Below are 17896 nucleotides of genomic sequence, written 5' to 3'. Positions count from 1 at the left end.
AATTTTCATTTGGAGATTTCGTGGAGATTTGGGGAGAAAGTCTTTAGGTTTAAAATTTAAAAAAAATACATAAAAATTAATTAACTCCCACCCATTTAGGAAACCTTTTCATGGCCGTCACAACACCCTGGTTGAGAAAGCCTGGGTTAGAAGCTCATTTAGACCTTTCCTTCAAACTGCAACCAAACTGTTCTGCCTAGCACCCGGAATCCTCTCCTTTGTCGACCCAAGCATACCTTTTTGGAGGCCTCTGGATGAAGGACCTGCCGAATGAGTAACTGGCCATCTGTGCAGAATGTGTAGGAGTTTCTCCCCAATGTCTTCAGATCACTGGATACCAACTGACTTAGCTGGAGAACAGAGTAAAAGAGAGAATCCACGTTAAGCAGGTGAACAAGAAAAATACCAACAAAGTTGAAATAAAAGGACAAACTAGGATAGTGTGTTTTGGCTGCCGAAGTAGCCATTCCAGCCTGAAGCAGCCAGCGCTGCAGCGCTGGCTGCTTCGGGCTGGAATGGCTACTTCGGCAGCCAAAGTGCACAACCGTAGTACGAACCAGTGTTCCCTCTAAGCTGTGTGTGTGGCTGCTCATTAACACAGGAAGCCCCGTTCAGTGGCAGATTGGAGCCATGCAGGATCTTGCACCGTCCATGGTCCACTTCAATATTATAGCAACTACATGCTGCTCCACATACGAACTGCTCTGCTCAGTAGAAAAAAATATATAGAGGGAACATTGGTCCAAAGGTGCCCACACAGTAGTATCTGTGTCATGAACCGTAATACCAGAATACATTTGCTTCAGTTTAATAAGCATCATTTTAAAAGGCTCCTATACACTTTATTCCTTTATTTTTGCATTTATATGCCACCCTTCCGTGTAGGCTCAAGGGCAACTCACAGAAGATTAAAAACATGGTACAATACACAATAGAACAAATATTATAAAATTTAAAATTCAATTCAACATTAGTTAAAAACAGGCTTTCATGAAATTATGGGGTTTATTGATGGCCCTGGCAGGGTTTCCTGAATGGGTGGAAGTTAATTTATTTTAAATGTGTTTTTAAAATCTGTCGAACATTTATCAGGCAATATAACCATATATGGTCATGGCAACCTGCTTCCCACTCCCAAAATAGCCAGTGATGGGCCTGGAGGGGGTGGGAAGGGGAGGGTCCCCGGGTGGGCGTGTCCACAGCTCTGCTTCCCAACCGTATTCTGCAGAATTGCACCACTCCTGGGGTTTCTCGAAGCCTGAAGTAAGTTTCAGGGGTTTCTCAATGGTGAGAATGTTGAGAAAGGCCGATTACAACGAACAGTAGCAGCAATCTGCGTAATCCATCTCCCATTCTGTAGAAAAGGGAGTGTTGCAGTTGTTCTGAGGCAGCAGTCTTCTTCAGAAATTGGTAGACATTTCTACTGTGCTCTCTCCACTATAACCTCACAAGATAAAAATCTTCCGGATAAACGAGTAAAACAATAAGGACAAGTCTCATTGTAGCTCTCAGTAAATAAGGGTACCAATTCTGCTGAAGTGATAGGCCAAGCTGCATATTCTTATCCTAGGGATGCCAGCCTCCAGGCAGGACCTAAAGATCCTCGGGGATCACAGCTCATCTCCAGACTACAAAGATCCATTCCTCTGCAGAAAGCGGATGTTCTGGAGGGTGGACTCTACCAAATGGTACCCCGCTGAGGTCCCTGTCCTCCCCAGACTCCACCCTGAAATCTCCAGGAGTTTCCCAGCATGGATCCAGCAACCCTGTCTCCCCCAGGTTTGTAAAGAATGGAGAGATCCATGTGAGATGCGAACCTCTTGCTCAAATGCCAGCATGTATTCAAATCTGATGAATTCAAGTGGGCAGCCCTGTTGGTCTGAAGTAGCCCAACACAAATTGAGTCCAGAAGCACCTTTAAGACCAACAAAGATTTATTCAAGGCATGAGCTTTCAAGTACCTGCACTCGACTAAATGAACAACTATAACTGTAGAGATACAAGGCAAAAGCAAATTATGGTTAATCGGCAAACTGTGTCATACTATCCAGATTAAGCCATATGATGCCACATGATAATTCTTTGCTAAAACAGCTAATCAGTCCTCAAATCTGATGAGCCCAGCAGTACTCTAGACACACTGCAGAGTTGGATTTCCTGCCAAGCCCAACATCTCCCCCAGCCCTGTTCTTTATTTGTTATCTAGTCTGAAGAAAAATCCTGGCAAACTCAACAGCTTGCTTACAATTTTGCAGCATGCTAATACAGTCCAATAAAAGTACTGCCTAACTTAACAAAGGAATTGGTCCAAGATGTGCCAAGAACTGAACCTGGGAATTCCTGCAAGCAGAACATCTGCTTTAATTGCTACAGGATGGATCTTCCTAAATGGTTGTGTGTGTGTGAGGGGGGGGGGAGAGACCCTGAATGGCTTTGCATATTTAAAAAGAGCTATTCTATTACATATGGATGTGGCCAAACCCTTCTTAGCACATTTAGACTGCATGAAAGAATTTTGGCAAAAGGGGGGGGGGGTTGACAGATTGAAGACTAGATTTAGAACCTGGTCAAACAAGATTCGGGCCATTTACCTGGGAGCAGAGAAGAGAAGCAGTGTAGCTGGTTTAGTCAGTTGTACACCGGCCAAGAGCCGGCACCTGCTTTCTCTCTTCCTCAACTCTACGTTTCAAAATACACTCTACGTTTTGAAGTCTAACCCCCTTTGTGCTTCCATAATTAGATGGAACTAAACTGGACCCTGAGCAGACATGGAGTCCAGCACTACAGGCAATTTTCTACTCACTACAATTTGCTAAGAGTAGCTGTGGATGCGTCTGAATTCCTTCGCCACTACTCACTGGCAGCAAGAGATAGTTCCTCTCTTTTGGGGTCCTCCATTCCTTGGGACCAAACCCATCAAGGAGCTGAAATAGTCCGTCACACATGAACTCTTGGCATCTCCCGCTGGACCATCTGGGTCAACAGAGGTTACCATCAGGTAGGAGATTTGAGATCAAAACATGCATTTTATGTAAAAGCTCAGTTTAGATGCAATGGCAAAGTAAGGTTTTCCCCCTACATGAGCCTCAATTTCCATGTGCCCTCGTTTTTCCTCTGCTCCCTCATACAATTCTTTCCAGCAATAGGGCATTTATGTTGGCAGGGGATAGATGGGGAAGAACAAAGCATGGGCACTGAATGTTCAACAGGCTGTTCAGCCTGTATTTGAACAGCTCAAACCTGTTTGGTGCAGAAATGATATTCCTGTGCATGCACAAGCATGCATTGTGGTGCTTTGTTCTTCCCCATCTATCCCCTGCCGACATGAATGCCCTATTGCTGGAAAGAATTATATGAAGGTGTGGTGTCCAGAACAAATTCACTATTTCTTCGGTATCTGTCTCTTATCGAGTCCCAGTGGTTTGCACGTGCGCACCCTCACAAGCTGTGGTTTATTCTCCATTCGAACACTGTGTCAGTTTGAAAATGGCTTATTGAACTATAAAATTATAGGGAGAATAATAATAACTTTATTTTTATAGCCTGCCCTTCCCGGTTGGTCAGGAGCAGGGGTAGTCAAACTGCGGCCCTCCAGATGTCCATGGACTACAATTCCCAGGAGCCCCTGCCAGCGAATGCTGGCAGGGGCTCCTGGGAATTGTAGTCCATGGACATCTGGAGGGCCGCAGTTTGACTACCCCTGGTCATGAGCATAGCGCCCTGATCTGGATGGAACAGGCTAGAACATGGGTGGCCAAATTGTCCATGGACTACAATTCCCAGAAGCATCTGACAGCACTGGCAGAGGCTCATGGGAATTATAGTCCATGGACATCTGGAGAGCCACAGTTTGGCCACCCCTTGGCTAGAACAATCACTCCACTGCATTTCAAAACACACTCTGCATTGCCTCTCGGAAATGAAGCAGGGTCAGCCCTGGACAGACCACCAAGGAAGTTGCAGAGGCTGGCAATGGCAAACCACCTCTGCTTGTCTCTTGCCTTGAAATCCTCATGGGGGTTATTGTAAGTCATCTGCAACTTGACTTCTCCGTCATCCACAAAGAGCCCTTGCTGACCTAGCCTTAATTACCTGTCCCAGGGAGGTGAGAGGATTATCCCCCCCCAATCACACTAGCACATAAATGGCCACAAAACAAAAAGGAACTAAACTTATGTCTACCATGCAGCCACAGGCTGAGAGGCAAACTCATCCTTAATCCAGTGCTCAACTTAAAAGTGTGGGAGACAGCAGCCGAACAAGGTGCATTTGTCAAGTGAGCAGTTTGCCACAGTGCTTGAAGCATCTCTAGTTACATCTAAGCTAGACAGGCAGACTAATATAATGAAAAACTGATGGCTCTTCTGTAAAGGGGGGGGGGGTTGGAACACCTGAGTAGAGGAAAGCGCATGCAAGGGGGCCATCCAGCTGCAATCCTAAACCAAGTACAAGACAGCAAGCCCCACTGGGTTCTAGGGTACTTACTACTGAGCAAACAATCTCAGGATTATGCTTCCATTTGCATGATGCCAAACCACGGCTAACCTCTGAACCAGTTTTTTGTGCTCACTTTATAGGCTGAGAGATGCAACCAGCGATCCGCCCCCAGGCACACTGACAATAGAGCAAAGTAGTAAGGGCAGAAAGGCGGGATACACCTTTTTCAAAAAACAAAACAAAAAAAATAAGAGGAAGGTTTGCAAAACTTTCAACAGGAGCAAACACAATGAGGTGATGCAATCTTTGAAGTGGGCAGCTGCCTGCAAAATGCTTTCATTTCTTATACGGTGACTATTCATCTCTGCAAGCTACAATAACCAGCACACACCAAGGGAAAAAAGAAGCCTAAAGGAAAAACCTGCCCATTCATTGGGCTCAGAGGAAAGACGTTCTGGGAAGTATGTGATTTCTTTGAACCACCAGTATAATGAAACAGCTATTGGTTTGCAGTAGAGTTACCAACTTTGGGTTGGAAAATTCCTGGAGACCTGGTAGAGAGCTTGGGGGGGGGGGTGAAGTTTAAGGAAGGACAAGACATGAACAGGGCATAATGCCACACAGCCCATCCTTCAAAGCAGCTATTTGCTCCAGAGAGGTTGATCTGTGTACCTGGAGATCAGATGTGATTCTGGGAGATTTCAAGGCTTCCCTTGGAGGTTAGCAACCCTTCTAAATTTATCCATAAGCTTCCTGTAGCAACTCTTTCATATTTATCTTGCCCTTCCTTCCAAGGAGCTCAGGGCAGCCTACATGGCTCTCTGGCTCTCCCCTCTTCCATTGGATCCTCAACTCAGCCATTAAGAAAGCAGGATTCATCCTTGATTCATCCAGCACACCCCATGATTCCATGGGCTCCACCTGGGACTCCCCGTTCCTATACTTTCTGACAGCTGCAATACACAGTCCACTAAAGCAAGGGTAGTCAACCTGTGGTCCTCCAGATGTTCATGGACTACAATTCCCATGAGCCCCTGCCAGCATTTACCCCATGACTCCATGGGCTCCACCTGGGACTCCCCAGCATTTGCTGGCCGGGGCTCATGGGAATTGTAATGCATGAACATCTGGAGGACCACAGGTCGACTACCCCTGCACTAAAGTGCAGCCAGCCTCGAGACACAAAACACCCACTTCTTTGGAGAAAAGATTCCAGGAGAATGCCAGGTCCCACCTGGAGGTTGTACAAAAGAAGCCAAGCCATTGCGTAATAACAGAACTAAATCAAAATTTACATAGTCCTTTACATGCTTTAAGAGTTGTTATTCTGCAATACAACCATGAAGATAATCATTAGGACATGAATGTTATCTAGAAGCCTCTAGGCAGTTGTGCAGTAAAAGCTTTTTGGTTGGGGTCCACTGAGGAAGCAGTCACAATCGAAATGTAGGTTTTACCAGTTCCTTGTGGGGTTTGGAATTTCCAGCGACATTCCTACAGGTTCATAACATTTTTGTAGAATTGCTATGTTATTGCTATGTTAAATGTATGCATTTAAACATTGGATAAACTTTTTCTACATTGTGCAAACTTTGATTTAGCTGCATTGTCATTACCCAATGGCTTTTCTTCTTTTGTATATGTGTAATACACTGTGCACTTCATTTTGTGTCTTTGCTTCTCACCTGGAGGCTGGCAGCCTCAGACTCAACTCAGACACAGGACACCAGACTCTGGGTCTGCACTCGCTGCAATTTAAAAGTGAAACATGGGCTTTGAGGAGGGGAAGGACCACTGAGAGTCCACCCTCCAAGAGAACTGATCTCTGTAACCTGGAGATTTTAGGAGATCTGCAGGCTGACAACCCTAACTGAGCTGTACCACATGACAGGCAACCATGGGATGTCCTCTCCTTGGCTGGAGAGGAATCTGCTCCACTGAAAACCCTTACTCTGTAGGCACCCACACTAGCACTAGACCTTGCAGTGCACACATACACACAAAGAGACTTTGCTGGTGTTTAGAGTAGTCTGCCCCCCCCCCCACCCCACACACACACTGGTGTTTAGCATAGTCCAACGTGCACACACATACAGCTCTGCTTCGGAGATATCAATTCCCCCTTTTTGCCAAAGGACTGTTCCGCTCCCTCAGTTAGCACCACGTCTATGCTGAGCCACTGCGTTATCATTAACTCCCTGGAGACAACAGCCTGTTTGTTGTTTAAGCTGGCCTTGCTATCTTCTCAGGTGTGGCCTTGCTGAGAAAAACCTGCTAGGTACAAAATAACAAGGGGAGAGGAATTTCTTGGGCTACCCTACTATTTGCCGGCAGGAGAGAAGCCAGGTAACTGTCTCAACAGAGCAGCCCTGTCCTTCGCTGGGGCCTCATGTTTTGTTCTGCTGCTAACTGTTATTCCACGTGGCTGATAAATAGGATCATTGTGACCTCATGCAAAAAGGGGGGGCGGGGGGGGGGAAGTGCACAAAGCCCATGCAATCTGTCAGGCTTAAGCCAATTTCTTTCTGCTTCTGGCAGTGTGGGGGAAACAACAAGAAAAGACACAGAGCCTGGGCCGCAAAGAAGCAGCGAGCTCAGAGCCCCGAGATTCGTGCCTCTCCGCTTGGCAAGGACAGAGAACACACAGCTTCCCAAACCCACAAGCAAAGCATATCCCACTGATGCCTCTCCAACACCTGGACCTTCTAGCTTGGGACTGCCTACTTGGAATGGCGGCAACACCCCAGGTTCTCAGGCAGAGAGTGGTCTTTCCCCAAAACCTGTTGCCTGGAATGATTTAACTGGAGATCTCAAGGACGGTCTACATACAGAGAACGTGCTCTGATGTTGAGCCGTGGCCCTTCCCTGGCCAAAGTAAGACCCACAATTCTCCTCATGGTCTAGGGCAGGGGTAGTCAACCTGTGGTCCTCCAGATGTCCATGGACTACAATTCCCATGAGCCCCTGCCAGCGTTTGCTGGCAGGGGCTCATGGGAATTGAAGTCCATGGACACCTGGAGGACCACAGGTTGACTACCCCTGGTCTAGGGCACAGGTGGCCAAATGGTGGCTCTCCAGATGTCCATGGTCTACAATGACCATGAGCCCCTGCCAGCATGTCCATGAACATCTGGAGAGCCACAGTTTGGCCACTCCTGGTCTTGGGAGACTACTTGCAGTGGGAGGAGTTCAATGCAAAGAAACTGCACCATTGATTAACCAATGTTATAGATGAGCCAAAAGCGAAATCAAAAGGCCAAAACAAAGAGTCTCTCATCCACTCTTATTTACATTAGGTAAATTAATCATTCAGCTTCTTGGCAAGAAGTTTGAATGATTAATATATACCTAATATGCTTAATAAGAGTGGATGAGAGACTTTTGATTTGGCCATTTGATTTCGTTTTTGGCTTACCTATTACAGTGGGAGGAGTGCTGGTGGCTGGTCCCTCCCCCCTCTGGCCCTGGTTCCTCTGAGCAATAGAAAAAAAGGCCCGGGAAGGAAATAATGTCTGGCAACTACAATATAATGTTCGCCCACAAGCCCAGACAGGACATAAGCGTGCTGGGTGATATTCTGGCTACCTTGGCTTGGATCATTGAATGCTGGGAGGGCAGGGTTTGTTCAACAAACAAACCCCGAACTTCCAGGGATATGAAGCCTCCTTCTCACACTGTCGCCACCCTCCTCCTGCAGCCATCCTTCAGCCTCAAGCACGCTTCACTGAACGCGGCCTAACAGTCGGACGGCTCCCTGCCAGTGGCGGCTGTGCAAACGGCAGGGGCAACGTACCTGCACTGCCGAGAAAGCCAAGAAGAAAGATAAATGAGACGCTTCCGTGTACAAAGGCTCCAGCTGGAGTCCAGGGAGTATTAGGGCCACCAGCCACCTCTACCATGCGGACCGTGCAATCTTAAACAGAGTCATGCCCTTCAAAAGTGCAACTGCTTCAGAGGCATCTCTCTTCTTAATACTGCACTGCTAGGGAGTGGTTTAACACCCACTGCTGGGGGAGGGGGTGGTTTAAATAAGTTTTGCACCGGAAAATCCAGCTGCCAAAGCACATTCAAAGTGCAATATTCAACGTGTGCGGAATGAACGTGAAAATGGCTTTCCTGACCAAATAAAGCAGGAGCGGTCTAAGGATTTGTGGGGCCTGAGTTGTGTACAATTGTGGCAGGATCAGCCAGTCGGGGTGGAGGCCCCCCCATTGGAAAGGGGTGTCACTACCAGTGTACTTAAAGAGGGAAAGAGAAGGGAGGAGAGATGCTGCAGCCCTGACCCATGAGGGAGAGGCACCGTGTGGAGGCCCTGGAAGCACAGGACCCATAGCTGGATAAACCACCCCTGCAAATAGGCAGTCTTTGGAGGATGATAAAACAAGGGAGATCCTGAAGCCAGGCCCTACACATCGCATCCAATTTGACTCTAAAATGGCACCGCTAGCTACATCAATACACATAGCCAGAAACATCTGTGAGAATTCAGATACAGCCTAGAGACCAGGGACCTTCTCCAGTAACTCTTGAAGGAGAAAAAAAGGAGAAACCGTAAAACTAAAAGCCAGGCTGATTTTTGACAATGCCAGACCCAATAATGCACTGCATGATAATTAAGTCACAGCTGACTTTTAATGATGGCTCATGGTGCTCTCAAGGTACGAGATGAGCCAAGGTGGAGCACCATGGGCTTCCTCTGCACAGCAACCCTGGCCTTCCCTGGTGGTCTCCCATCTGAGCCCTAACCAGGGTTGACCCTGCTTAGCTCTGGGCTGGGCTATTCAGGTGGAAATGGCCACTTGCAATGGGCCCAGGTGGGAACAGGGAAACAGAGGGAGGGACATATCCACATCCCTTTCCAGATTTGTTATTTCTATTACCGCAGATTGCCTGCCACCATTGCCATTGTGGAGAGATGCCACCGAAGCACGGGGATCAACCATGTGGCAACAGAATGGAAAAGTAGCCTCTGGCTCTCCCCCTCCCCCCATTGCTGGTCATGCATAATTTCTAGAGAGCCTAGGTTTACACTCCCGCAGCCCTGAGCTTTCCAATTTTCCTTGCAACCTGTCCATGAATCATAGCCCCCAATCTGCCTTTTTTGTAAGTTGCCATCTTCAAGTTTCCGTTTGCCCTTCTTCCTCCTGCCCCCCATATCTGCTCACCTCTGGCCCACCTGTGACACTCCTTTACAAATAGAGAATCATCCTGCAACACAGTCTGCAATTTTACATGCCGCAGCTGTCGGCATCCATCCTGAACTGTCAATCAACTCCGTGTAGGACAATTCTGGTCTTTCTACTACATTGTGAGCAAAGGCACACACATCCTGTTTGCTTTTAAACTTAAGAGTAGGATACGCTAGTGCTGAGTCAATACAGCAGACAGAGAAAGGCCTTGAGACAGGGGCGGGAGAGAAAAGTGAGCTCAGATGAGAGCCACAGCACTGCAAATGTGTACAGGAGGGCTCTACTTTTCCTTCTGGAGAGCATGCTTTGCAACCGCCCAGCCCCAAAGGATGATCATGGGGAGGGGCCGTGGGGGGCTGGGCGGGGCAGCAGAGGAAGAACTCCACTTGATTATGTTTTGTAGCCTACTTGTAGCCAACCTACTTTTGTAGCAAAAGGGGTTTCGCTTGGTAACAATATTTTCAAAAGAAAAGCAAACATGTAATTTACACATCCAGGAGACTATGAGCAACAAAGTGATTCAGTGGTTCTGTCCTCACAAGCAAAGAGGCACAAGGTCACACATCGCAAGCCATGGCTTCACGCACATTTACCATACGAATCTGGAAATCCTGAAAACTCAACGGTATAATTTTACATGAACACCCAAGGGCTTTACATTGCAATCCTATGCGGTCTTACACAGGCCTCTCCACTTGAGTGGTTTGGCTTAGAAAAAACAATCCTGTTGGGGAAGGGAGTGCTCTTCCTAGATATCCCGTCTCGCCCTCCCAAGAGCTGCATTTTGGGGATCATTTTGGCTGAGGCAGGAGGCGAGTGGGTCTGTTGTGTTGGGCTGGCAGATCCAGGTTGGGAAATTCCTGGAGATTTAGGGGCAGGGTCTGGAAAAGACGGAGTTTGGGGGAAGAAGAAGCTCAGCAAGGGTGCGATGCCATAAGCCCACCTTTTGAAGCTGCCACTTCCTTCAGAGTAGCTGATCCCTGTAGTCTAGAGATAATTTGTAATGCTGGAGGAACTCCAGGTCCCACCTGGAGTCTGGCAACCCTACTGGTTTGGCTGACTGCAATCCCTTCCACCTGTAAAAATTCAATGTGAGACCGAGGCCGTTGACTTGCAAAACTTATCCAGCAGAGGTTGCTTTTCTACTGCTGTTGTCAAAGCAGCGTATCCAAAAAATACCGAACCATTTCACAAGGCGATTGATGTATACGCAAGTGCTGCCTTTTTTTGAGAAAATTTTAAAAACATGAACAGCAACTAAGATGCAGAACATTATGAAGGTTTATGTGTCATGCTAAGTGCTTGCACTTTATTGCCATTTCTGTTTTCACTGCAAACCGCCCTGAGTGGAAAGGGAGGATGGTATATAAACAAGCAAACAAATAAATTCTGCCATGCAGTTATTGTGTCTGCTACATTATACTCTATTTTTTCTCCTCTCCATTTATCCTCACAACAACCCTGCAAGGCAGATTAGACCAAGTGCAGGTAACCAGACCAAGACCAGCCAACCTTGTTCACCAGAACTCCTCTGTAGACTGCATGGTAAGACTATATTTCTGCTCTCTTTGTAACAAGGGATTCACTTTTCCTTGTTTTGTTTTATTTGGGATTCACTTTCCCTTGTTTTGTTTTATTTGGGATTCACTTTCCCTTGTTTTGTTTTATTTGGAGAGGTGGCATAAGCACCTTCTGGAGTCCCACTTATACAATTAAATAAACCATTAAAACAAGCCTAGGTGTGCAGTGAAATCATATCTAAATTAGTGTAGACTTCTATATTTGCAGTGTTGGGAGGTGGTAATAGCTCACACAGACACAGTTCTTCAGTTTATACCATCTCTATGTTTACAAACATACAATTTGCTGAATACTTTGTGCGTTTGCCTGTGTAGTCTCCTGGATCCCTGGAAATTTCTGTGAGAATAAGTTTAGCAACAGTCTCAAAGATTAAACAAGATGCCATTTAGCCTAGATTGTGTTTCTTGGTCACACTGGTGACGAACAGCATGCTGAGGACTTGCTCCCAAAATATATAGGTGACTAAGTCTGGCCTGCGTTAGGTTTTTGTGTTTTCAATAAATGCCCACGTCTGACTCCCTCTGCAGGCTTAGGTCAGCTTCCTCCTGCTGAGCTCCGCTTTGCACTGCAAACAGTGCCACGGTGTTGGGTAAACACGGCTGCCAATCAATAGAGGCAGTGCTAAAGATCACGTTGCCCATGGAAGCTCGTCCTTGAAACAGGAAGGGGAGAGGACGGGAGAGGAAAGGCAGCAAAACACTGTGATAGCCAGCCTTGTTAGGACTACACGTGAAACAATTCACAAGTATCTAATTTTTGGAAGTAGACAGCTGTCCACATGCAGCTAAGTCCTCCCCTGCTTAGAGAAATACCTCAGTGCCCTGGATTGAGAATACGACCAGGGGAGACGCTGGCTGCACAGCTAAATTCGGTTTGTAAACTCTTGCACAAGAGAGCGTTTGGCAGTTTGGGAGGGACTTGCTATCAGTTGTGTTCAGGGAATTCATTAACCGATGTGGTATAACGGGAGGTAGAGCATCGGAGTAGGATTTGAGAGAGGCAGATTTGCATCCTCACTCTGTCAGGGAACCTTGGGCACTGGCTTACTATTTTGTGACATTTTAAGCAGGCGTTAGCCTTAGGTTAGGGGTAGTCAACCTGTGGTCCTCCAGATGTTCATGGACTACAATTCCCATGAGCCCCTGCCAGCATTTGCTGGCAGGGGCTCATGGGGATTGTAGTCCATGAACATCTGGAGGACCACAGGTTGACTACCCCTGCCTTAGGTTACCTTTGATTGTTTTTTTTTCCTTATTGGCCACCATAGCTACCTACCATTAGGGTTATCAGCACTGCCTTGGCAAATAGCCAAAAAATTGAGGGCAGTGCTTCGGAAGCATCACTTCCGGGCGAAGCCATTAATTTCTCCTAATCTCTATGGTAAATACAACAGACATGGGGAAATTCCTAGAATGAAAGATCATTTTCTGGACATTTCCCCTCCTCAGTTTCTCAAGGAAGGGGGCCTGGAGTTGAGAGAGGCGACTGGGAAGCCTAACGGCCACACCATACCCTCCAGCAAATTCATGGATGAAAAAAGGAGACTCTTTTTCCCCTAACACCCCTGAACTCACCCCCCAAAACAAGAATGCTCCCCCACGATTCATTGCCAAAGGCATATATGTGGACACATCTGTTCCACATAATATATTTCTGGTAAGGTCTTGGAGGAGGAGCGTGTCTCATGGCTTAAGTGCCACTCACCGCTTAACACCCACTCAGGATGGCTGTCCTGCCCCTGAGGGCCTCCTCCTCCAACCGGCTTGCCTGTCCTGCAGCCAGCCAATCACCTCTCACCCCCCACCCATGACCACCCCCTCCTCCTTCCACTTCACTCTGAGGCTGCAGATTCCTGCTGTGTGAGAGCTGCCCCTGCCGGTTAGTTCCCTAAGAGCTGCCTGCAGCCTTTCCAGGGTTTGGGAGGGAGGGAGAAGACATTGACAGAGTTCTTTCACCCCCCCCCCCAATCTAGTGCCCGTTGTATTCCTGAATGCAACAGGCTTGGCCCCTAGTACAAATATAAATATGTATTCCCCCCACACACCATGATTTACAGTGTCATCCTATACAGAGCTACATCAGTATAAAATCAATACAACCAATTGGCTTATTTTAGCCTACTTCTGCCTAGGACTGTTAATTGGTAAAATCCTGAAGAAAGGGACTGAAACCAGTACAATTCTAATGCTTATGAATCATTTTAAAATGGCAAGTTCTACAACATGCCACCACTCAAAGGCAAGGATAAATTAAGCATTTTTACCATGACTTGATGTTTTTTTTTAAAGACCATTACACAGAATCCCTCTTCCAAGCCACAACAGTGTCTTTTGACTTTTCCCCATAATGGAACGGCATCTGCTCCCCCTCCTTGTGGGTGCTGAGGGAGAGGAAAACCTGACTGCTACTCCAACGCTGGATTGCCTGCCCTCATTGATACAGGAGAGACAGTGACATATTCCTTGCAAGACAGAAATCTGCTCCCTGCACACATCCTCCCTACCATGGCAACAGACTGTCTCCTAGTTTCAGAACCATTTCTGGCCTTGTTAGTGAGATGCATGGGTAGCATGGGAATGCCAGTCCCCTGTTGGGACCTGGGGATCCCCTGGAATTATAGCTCATCTCCAGGCAACAGAGATCAGTTCCTCTGGAGAAAAGGGCTGCTTTGAAGGATGGACTCCATGGCATTCTACTCCACTGAGGTACTTCTCTGTCCCAAATCCCATATTAGGGAAGCAGCCCAGCTTTGGGTTGGGAAATCCCTTCGGTGTGGGGGGGGGGGGAGGGAGAGTCTGAGGAGAAAGAAGTTTGGGGAAGAGAGGGATTTCAGAGTTGTATGATCTTGTATAATCCACCTTCCAAAGGAGCCATTGGCTCCAGGTGAACCGATCGGTCACCTGGAGATCATTTGCAATATCTGGAGATGTCCAGCCACAACCCTGAGGTTGGAAACAAAAAACTTCCCTTACAGGCATGAAGATCAGCACCCTCCCCTGAAAATACAACAATTCTGTTCTTCAGGCTGAGGGGGCAACTTGTTTAAAGCCAGCAGACAGACAGCATAACAAAGAGCTTAGGGGGCCCAGCTAGAATCTGGGAGGGCCACGTTTGGATCCCTGCTCTGCCATGAAACTAGCTGGGCGACCTCCAGCCCATGACACACACCCTGCTTAATCTCCCTCATAGGGCTGTTCCGAGGAAAAGAGCAGAGAAAAGGGAGAGTGATGTAAGCCATTTGGGGTCCCTGCTGGGGAGAAAAGAGGAACGCAAGTGAAGTAAATAAAATAAGTCGTCACATGGACCGTTTATGCACTGGGAACTTCACTGTCCCAGCTCTCATGCCGGAGCGCAAATCGGGGGCGGATGAGGTGCACCAGACCAAATGCTCCCCCTTGTGGGTGCAGGAAGAGGTGGGGCAGCCTGCCACGACTAAAACTCCAGCCTGCAGCCTGGCATGAAACCTCCAGTGCGTAAACGGTCATGAACAGCACAATTTCCTCCCACCCCCATCATCATCATCAGTGTTGAAATTTACCTAGTAACATAAAGATGGCGCAATGCCCACAACCAACGTTGCGCCATGCTCTCAGCGTAACGGTACTTCCCTTCCACGTCAGCATGTGCAAGAAACAGCTCCCATTTCTTGGAGCCAACCAAACACCTCATCCCTACTCAGCTTCCTTGCAAGTTGTTGATTCTCCCCTCTGTCATAACAGGCCATGCTTCTCATCAGCCATTTCTCTACTCCCCAGTGGCTGTTTTGCCACCAAAGTGCGGCCCTGCCAAAGTTGTCCAAGCTTCTGTTTGGAGCAGGTCAATAAATTCACTCGCTGTAACAACTTGGCGGGCAAGTTAAGTCTAGCTGGAGCATTCCGGAATCACCCGCATCAAAGGAGGGCCTGCTCTGTTGCGTGGCTGGCCAGGTTGTAGTGGAATCACACGGGGCTTGCACCTGCACACTCCCGTGGTCTTCACTAGTCACCTACTAATTGGCATTAAACATTCCAGTTTGGTAGTAAGGGAAAGGCAGGAAGAGAAGATAGGGGAGGTGATAGGACAGGAGGTTTATTTTTCTTAAGATGTTTGGTCTAATAGTTAGGAATTTTAATCTCAGCCTTAACATGGTTCCTTAAGACAGGGGTAGTCAACCTGTGGTCTTCCAGATGTCTATGGACTACAATTCCAATGAGCCCCTGCCAGCTTTTGCTGGCAGGGGCTCATGGGAATTGTAGTCCATAGACATCTGGAGGACCACAGGTTGACTACCCCTGCCTTGAGGATCTGCCACACCTGTCACACACAGCTGTGCTTCAAAATTAACCCTCAAGTATTTTTACGGTTAAGGGCCAGCCCTCATCAAATGAATGTGCCCATCTCTCAGTGAAATGACTTTCAAGGCAGCTTCTGAGTAAAATCTGAGAAATCAGCCCAGTTGATGACAAAGCAATGCAAACAGCAGTCCAAATATGCCGTTCAAGCACCCCAGCCCATCATAGTGGCTAAAACTGACCAGATGGAGTTGAGAGGGGGAGTCTCTGTATTTGAGGGGGCCACTGCAAAGGAGGCCCTGCCTCTGTGACCGCCAGCTCCTCTCTGATGATAGGGATGGCCAAAGAAGGGAATCCATAGATCTTAATTTGGGGAGCAGGTCCATAAGAAAGCAGGGGGTCCTGGCCCCAGATCATTTGGAGTTTAAAATGCCACAAACTGAAAAGAGCACGGCACAGGTTTCCTTGGATGTTAGCACGTACGATGGATGCCTCGAGTAATGGGACGGTGTATTATAGGGGAGGGGACACCGGGCTGTGCCCTATTGATGAACAGCTGAAATCATGAGCACGGAAGTGGAAATAACAGCCAACCCCTCCAACCAAGCAGAATAAACCTCTCCTGTGATTTTCGTTAGATACTCCTGTTCTTAGCACCTTCCATTGGTTGACAGTCTGCAACCACAGATCAAACCCTGGGAGGTGGCCACTCCATGGTTACCCGATCTAGGATTCCTGTGGGACTGAACCAGGGGTTTTGTACGGGGGTCAGAACATTCTGACCTTTGCTTAGAGGTATCCCCTGTGCAAGCACCGAGTCATGTCTAACCCTTGGGGTGACGCCCTCTAGCGTTTTCATGGCAGACTCAATCCGTGGTGGTTTGCCAGTGCCTTCCCCAGTCATAACCGTTGACCCCCCAGAAGCAAGCTGGGTACTCATTTTACCAACCTCGGAAGGATCGAAGGCTGAGTCAGCCTTGAGCCAGCTGCTGGGATTGAACTCCCAGCCTCATGGGCAGAGCTTTCAGACTGCATGTCTGCTGCCTTACCACTCTGCGCCACAAGAGGCTCTGACCTTTGCTTAGTCAACAGTAAAGGGCTGCTGCCAATCAGAGGGGCTGTGGTTTCACACTGTGCCTGCAAGGGGTTCCGGAGCCTGAACCCATCACAGTCCAGGGTACGATTCAGTCCATCGCTCCCAGACTCAAGGCCTGATGGTCAGAGATTCTCTGATCTTGATAGTTTGTAAGAAAGAAACTGCAATCCCCTGGATGAACTCTTATCTGAAAGTAAATCCCACGCTGAACACAATGGAGCTTGCTTCTGAAAAAGCATTAATCTGATCAGGCTGAAGAAAGGTTGGGTGGGAAGACCAGGAATAAAAACCAACCAAGGTTTATCCTTCAGGCAAGAAGCCTGATTGCTTCCCCAGAGGGGTTTTGCAGGACGTTCCTGGTCGATTCCCTAAGGGGTGGAATGCGACTTGCCCATAAGCAAGACCCCCAGCAAATATTAGATGGCCTGCCTTGACTAATTTTCTTTGGCTCTAGAAGTCAGCCCCCCCCCCCCCGTCCCCCAAATTTAGGAGCCTGACTCCAGCATTCAGAGTTATGCACAACCATATTTTAACATTATTGCTACCACAAGAAATGCCCGGAACCACAATGAAATATGCAGGCGCTACAGCAGCCTGGCTTCTGGAATATGACCAGCCTACCATAAGGCATGTGGTTTTTTTTTTTTTTTTAAGTAAGTCACACGCACAGGATCAGAATCAGGGTTGGACTGGACTGAAGTTGAAATTTCAGATTATCCCGCTACAACTGGCAAAAGGAACAAAAGCTTGCGACTAAGTGAGGTTTTCAAAGCCTGCTGCCTTTTCAGGAGCAAGTTGAAGGATCTGAAGCACAATTCTGCCCCCTAAGTCACTGCTACCCTGGGGAGAGTGTGGGTGGGAGGGGGCTAGACAGAAGGCAGAAGGGAGGACCAAGGCAGGGTTCTGAGAAAGCATTATTGATTACTGAATGCAACTGGAATACACAGGAGGCTCTTAACAAACTAGGATTTGCACATTCAAAGGACACGATAAACCCACACATGACCAACTACAGTTAATATGCTAAGTATGGATCATTGTTTAGAATCTCAGTTCAGCACCCACCAAACCACTGTTTTGTCCAGGCATTCTGTTTTCAGTCCTGCACTAAACTGGAGTTTTATCAAGACATGACTGATCAGCTATGGTTGACTCCGATGCAGACTCACTCCATTTTCCTCGCTGAGAAAATGCCTTGTAACAGTTTTAGGAGGGACTCAGCATTGTCCTCCTCCTCCTCCTCTCAGAGTTAAGTACTTAAGAGGGGTGTGGACGCATCTTGCATATGCATGTAAGCACACGCATATGAATGCTAAAGCTGC

The 17896-nt window shown here is 47.6% G+C and overlaps 1 protein-coding gene across 3 annotated transcripts in view; it reads right to left on the bottom strand.

Moving 5' to 3' along the window:
• The window catches only part of ESRP2 (epithelial splicing regulatory protein 2), a 60749-nt gene that overhangs the window by 28250 nt on the left and 14603 nt on the right, over nt 1-17896 (bottom strand). For all 3 annotated transcript variants that reach the window (XM_077310968.1, XM_077310967.1, XM_077310965.1), the window contains one exon: nt 237-350. In XM_077310968.1, the coding sequence (XP_077167083.1) occupies nt 237-350 (114 nt within the window). The remainder of the gene's footprint in view (nt 1-236; nt 351-17896) is intronic.

The sequence above is a fragment of the Paroedura picta genome, chromosome 14 (assembly GCF_049243985.1).
Source record: "Paroedura picta isolate Pp20150507F chromosome 14, Ppicta_v3.0, whole genome shotgun sequence".
NCBI classification, from domain to species: Eukaryota; Metazoa; Chordata; class Lepidosauria; order Squamata; family Gekkonidae; genus Paroedura; species Paroedura picta.
This window is presented reverse-complemented; position numbering and strand designations above follow the sequence as displayed.